Source organism: Camelus ferus, chromosome 5, assembly GCF_009834535.1.
Source record: "Camelus ferus isolate YT-003-E chromosome 5, BCGSAC_Cfer_1.0, whole genome shotgun sequence".
In the NCBI taxonomy this organism is placed as follows: Eukaryota; Metazoa; Chordata; class Mammalia; order Artiodactyla; family Camelidae; genus Camelus; species Camelus ferus.
Window position 1 is genome coordinate 6,939,252 of NC_045700.1, and position 6,000 is coordinate 6,945,251.

General features: G+C 52.8%; 1 protein-coding gene across 1 annotated transcript in view; it reads right to left on the reverse strand.

Annotated features, from left to right (window-relative positions):
* ARHGEF4 (Rho guanine nucleotide exchange factor 4) overlaps positions 1-2,523 on the reverse strand; it is a 200,728-nt gene extending 198,205 nt beyond the window's left edge. The window contains exon 1 of the mRNA XM_032479252.1: positions 2,425-2,523. Coding sequence (XP_032335143.1) covers positions 2,425-2,463 — 39 coding nt within the window. The 5' untranslated portion in view covers positions 2,464-2,523. The remainder of the gene's footprint in view (positions 1-2,424) is intronic.
* Positions 2,524-6,000: the final 3,477 nt, after the last annotated feature.

Consider the following 6,000-nt stretch of genomic DNA (forward strand, 5'->3'; position numbering starts at 1 on the left):
TAAACTCCATGAATCAGCGGACCTTCCACTTCCGTGAAGCCTCTGGACAGGCTGCAGAAGTGATCACTTGTCCAGAACGTTTGGGGACAGCCCTTTGATAGCGAAAGCCACGTTGCCAGATGGACCTGGATGTTTGAAGTGACTTACTTCCTCCTTGGGTGGGCTGCTCCAACGCATTTGCTGGGTGATCCCAAAGGCAGTGAGCAGGCTCTCTGCTCTCCCTGCATTGCAAAGGGCTCTGACACATGGCTGTCACACCTCCTGGTTACCACAGTGTCCTGAGTGCCCAGGGCAGAGCAAGCCCCAACAGAAATCTCAGCTGGGGCCTGGGGTTTGAGGGACTGTTCTTGCTCCCAAGCCTTGGTGGGGACTGTGTGTGTCTCTGTTATCAGAGTCTGACTGTGGGGCCCCAGCGAGCTGAGTCCCCTCGGATGAAGCAGCGTTCTTGATCAAGCAAGCAACCATCACTGAGTGGTCCATAAGGGTCCAGGCCCAGGAGGGATCAGGAGGTGGTTCCCTTCACCTCCCACTCCTGTGGCCTCACAGGATGGTCCTTATAACCAGCGTCTGAAGGGAGAGCACGTGTGAATGGTGTTTACAGGTAACTCTGCGAGATACACCTGTACAGCCAGAAGTGGACTGCCAAGGCGTTCAGGGCCCTTCCTGAGGGTGGCTCTGCGGGGCAGGAAAAAGGGACATCCTCTGGCATGAACATCTGGTCGTCTCCATGGTGTACACACCGAGAGGCCTGGGTGTCTCAGGATCTCCAGGTACCCTAGTGTCGGCATCAAAGGCTGGGGACAAGGAGAGGTGCAAAGGTCTCTGGGGACAGGCTGGAAATGTGAGGGCAGTGTATCCCATGAGAATATCTTCCCAAAGGCCCCCTTTCAAAGAGGCTCCCAGTCAGCAGGTGGGCAAGGTGGTCGCCCTGGGATGTCCAGTGACCTCTTCCACAGCAGCAGCTGCCTGATCCCCCAGGTCCTGATTCTGCCCGACAGACTTCCCCTCACCGAGGTTACTGCCATAGATAAGGACCAACATCCCGGGCTCACTGCTCTACAAACACACGTTCCTTCTGTCATAAGACCCACAACCACCTTGAAAAGTGCAGAATTATGGTCCACATTTTTCAAGTCAGAAAAACAAAGACGAGGCGGTTACATGACTGCCCCAAGATTGTACAGCTTGTTAGAAACAGAATCAGAATTCAAAAGTGTGTGTGGGGGGGAGGGGTGTCTGTGTGTTCTGAGCCACATACCTGACACCTGCCAGGTTGCCCTGTTCTCACAGGCTTCTCCTGCACACAGCAGTGTAAGTTCCTGAAGGCTCCGCCCCTCTCCCCTCCTGGCGTTTGTGCGCATGTAATCATCGCTGGGGATATGAGCTGATTCACAGGCTGCTCTTCCAGACTGGCGGAGGAACAGGCTGAGGGCAGGGCTCTGACAGGTCCGGTCCTGGGTCACTGGTTTCTTGTCACTTCCCCCAGAGCTCTCAGAGCCGCAGAACTCCACCTGGACCTGCAGTCTGCACTTCGAGGAGAAGGTGGCCTCGCAGCCAGACAGAGCAGCTCCTCCTCCCACCAGGGACAGCGCCACTCTCTGGCCGTGGCCCCAGGCACAGCTGCCCACTCCAGGGCCTGTCACTCCAGCAACACTTCCCTGCCTCTGTTTTATGCAGTTGGTCGCAGTCAGAGCCAACCCCACCCCACCTCCCACCACCTTCCCAGGTTGCTCACCTGGGGAGGTGGAGCTCGGCACTCTGCAGCTGGTTACCCTCTGACAGCGCCCTGGAGCTTACTGCTCTCCATGGGGCCCCATCCGGGCACGGGAGGCAGAGATGCCCCCAAGGGAGCGGGTTCCACTGCCTCTAGTGAGTCGTCCAGGAATTCGAGCCTGGGGAGAGGCACCCCTCGCGTAGAAGTCTAACACTCCCCAGGTTCCTGTTCCCCTGTTCCCAGTTAGATACCCCATTCTCAAAACGGCGCCCCAACCCCGTTGGTATGCTCCCTCGGTACCTCAGGTACTCTCAGCCCGAGTAATCACAGTATCAACCACTTTCTGGGCACCTGCTGGGCCAGGCACAAGCCTTCCTTCTCGGAACCTGCGGTCCTGCGCTGAGAGGTCGAGGCTGCCGCGTGCCCTGCGTGCCGAGGGCGAGCAGGTGCCGGGGAGGCCCGGGGCTGCCGTCCAGCCGGCCTCCGACGGCCACCTCTCCTTCCCCATATTCCGGATGGCCACGCTCCCGGTCTCCAAGTCGGCACGTCGGAAAGTTGGGGGACGGCAGGGAGCGCCCGGGGTGCCCCCCCCACCCACCCGGTGCCCAGCGGTCAGCCCGGGGCGCAGCAGCGCGCGCCCGCGGCTCTGCTCCCCGCGCGCTATCAGACGCCGCCCAGCGGATCGCCGGACCCGGGACGCAGCTTCTCACCTTGAAGAAGCTCCGGAGGAAGTGCAGGACGCCGAGCATGGTGGTCCGTCCGCAGCACCGAGCGCCGCGCGCCGCGGAGCCCGAATCCCGGAACGCGGCCGCGCGCCCCGCCCCCGGCCCGCCCCCGGCCGCCCAGACGCCCCGCCTCCCCGCGCCGGGCCGCGACCCGAGACCCGCAGACGCACGCCCGAGCTGCCCACGGACACGGCCCGGCCCGCGCCCCAGGGAGTTCTGGGAGGACCAGGGAGCCTCGGAGAGTTTAGTAAGAAAGAACGCAGTGAATCCGCGCCCCGCACATCTCAGCAAACACCTCTCAACGCGGGTATCTGCGCCCTACTCGGCGCGCGCCCCCGTCCCGCAAGACCGCATCTCTGCCCCTCTCCTGCCCGAAAGCTTTGCTTTCGAACTTTTGAGAACTTTCAGAGCATTTGCCCGGCATTCTCGGTTGCCACCTGAAGCAACTGTGTCCCAGAGACGCTTAGCGAGACGTCCGCGCTCACGCACCTGCTGAAAGGCAAGTATGACTGGAGTCCCTAGAGCCGAAATCTGGGTCCAGAACCCACTCCCGCTCCCCTCTCTCCCAGGTGTGTTCCTGCAGGTGGAGAGTCGTCCCTCAGGTAGAGGAGAGTCTGTCTTCTGCTAAGGAGCAAGAGGGAGGCCCAGGCTGTTTGCTTTGTGAGGTCTAAGGGGATACGGCCCGCCCAGGAGGCAAGCTCCAGCTGGCCACGAGGGCCTACCATATTTCTAGAGACCAACAAAAATGTCTTAATTTCTTGTAAAATCAAAAGAAAAAATGATGATGATGATGATGATAATAATAATAATAATAAAATAAAATAATAATAAAGTCCAGCCTGGATGGTAGTCATATTTATATAAACACAGTTGTCAAAAACTATTTTAAATAAATGAAAAAAATATATATATATGTGTATATATATATATATATATATATATATATATATATTTTTTTTTTTTTCATTCTGGAAGGGCCCCACAAAGGACAAGTGCTGAAGGCTGCTGGGTGTCATGCTGCAGTCCTGCTCCAGACCCACCACTTTGAGGATCGGGCATCTCATGGAAGCTTAGCATCTGCCCAGACTGGCTTTGCATGCCCCTGCCCATGCCTGCCTCCTCATCCAACTCCTGGCCCCCCTGAATGCTATTCCGGGGTCAGCAGTACATGTCCAGTGTGGCCTGCAGACTAGTTTTTTCCCCCACATGCAACCTGTCTCTGCTTCTCCCAGGCCCTCAGAGCAGCCAGGTCAGGGCAGAAAGCCTGGGAGGGGAATGCCTAGAATCTGCGGGATCTGGGAGCGGAGGAGGCTGCGGTGAGAGCATCTGATAGCCCTGCTTCCCCATCCCCGACTCTCCACTTCCCAGGGTCATGGACCTTGCAAGAAATGTGTCCCTGAGGCCCTGGGTGGGGTTGGGAGGAAAGGCATGGGATTTGCATTTGGAAGCCTGGCCGTGTGGGCACCAGTTGTGTGATCTTGGTCTCCCCCTCTCAGCCCTTTTCTTTAAACTGGGAGATGAAGACCTGCCTCATGGGGTTGCTGTGGAGATTAAAGGAGAAGTTAAACCTCAGAGATGCTCAGCAAATGTTAATTCCCTCTTCTCTGAAGTCTTAAAGTGCTAAAGCCCCCCGGGGGGGGGTCCAGTGAAAAGACACAACCCCCTGGCCACCGACTGCACAGTTATCAGACCTTATCTGCCCAGTAGAGGAGGCCCTGGCTCGTGGGTTCTGACTTCAGCAGGCATCAGAACCACCTGGCGGACCAGTTAGAGCACAGACTGCCGGGCCCACCCCACAGTTTCCGGAGTTTCTGGAGAGTAGGTCTAGGGTGGGGCCTGGGCATTTGTATTTTAACAAGTTCTCAAGTGACACTGTTGCTGCTGGTCCCAGGCCCGGGACAGGTAGGTGCTTGGTAAATGGAATGGTTATGATTGTTAGTTTCCGACCTGGGGTTTGCCTCTCTGCTGAATTATGACACTGGCCAAGGCCCCACTTCCTGGACCAGGGATCCTCTGAATGTGGCCCCAAATGCAGTCTACATCTGAGATTTTAGGAGTCCTGGGCTGCAGTGCTCAACTCGGAATTACTGCAAGAGTGAAAGGATATGTTCTCTCTCTCTCTCTCTCTTTTTTTTTTTTTATCAAAAGATAAAAAGGAAAAAGATCAGGGCTTGCCAGAGACTAGAAGCAAGCCAGGGATGAACAGGCAGAGCACAGAGGATTCCTAGAATGGTGAAAATACTCTGTATGATGCTCTAATGGTGGGTAGTCAAAACCCAGAATATGCAACAACAAGAGTGAAGCCTAATTCGTGTAAATTACAGGTGATAATGACCTGTCAGTGGAGGTTATCAGTTATGATCATTGTGCCGCTGTGGACGATGGAAAATCTGTGCCTTCCTCTTAAGTTTGTTGTCAACCTAAAACTGCTCTAAAAATAATGTCTTTTCTTTTTTTTTAAACATTTTTTATTGATTTATAATCATTCTACAATGTGTCAAATTCCAGTGTTCAGCACAATTTTTCAGTTATTCATGGATATATACACACTCATTGTCACATTTTTTTCTCTGTGAGTTATCATAACGTTTTGTGTATATTTCCCTGTGCTATACAGTGTAATCTTGTTTATCTATTCTACAATTTTGAAATCCCAGTCTATCCCTTCCCACCCCCCACCCCCTGGCAACCACAAGTCTGTATTCTCTGTCTGTGAGTCTATTTCTGTCCTGTATTTATGCTTTGTTTTTGTTTGTTTGTTTTTGTTTTTTAGATTCCACATACGAGTGATCTCTTATGGTATTTTTCTTTCTCTTTCTGGCTTACTTCACTTAGAATGACATTCTCCAGGAGCATCCATGTTGCTGCAAATGGCATTATGTTGTCGGTTTTTATGGCTGAGTAGTATTCCATTGTATAAATATACCACTTCTTCTTTATCCAGTCACCTGTTGATGGACATTTAGGCTGTTTCCATGTTTTGGCTATTGTAAATAGTGCTGCTGTGAACATTGGGGTGCAGGTGTCATCCAGAAGTAGGGTTCCTTCTGGATACAAGCCCAGGAGTGGGATTCCTGGGTCATATGGTAAGTCTATTCCTAGTCTTTTGAGGAATCTCCACACTGTTTTCCATAGTGGCTGCACCAAACTGCATTCCCACCAGCAGTGTAGGAGGGTTCCCCTTTCTCCACAGCCTCTCCAGCATTTGTCATTTGTGGATTTTTGAATGACGGCCATTCTGACTGGTGTGAGGTGATACCTCATTGTAGTTTTGGTTTGCATTTCTCTGATAATTAGTGATACTGAGCATTTTTTCATGTACCTATTAATCATTTGTATGTCTTCCTTGGAGAATTGCTTGTTTAGGTCTTTTGCCCATTTTTGGATTGGGTTGTTTATTTTTTTCTTATTAAGTTGTATGAGCTGCTTATACATTCTGGAGATCAAGCCTTTGTCGGTTTCATTGGCAAAAATTTTCTCCCATTCCATAGGTTGTCTTCTTGTTTTACTTCTGGTTTCCTTTGCTGTGCAGAAGCTTGTAAGTTTCATTAGGTCCCATTT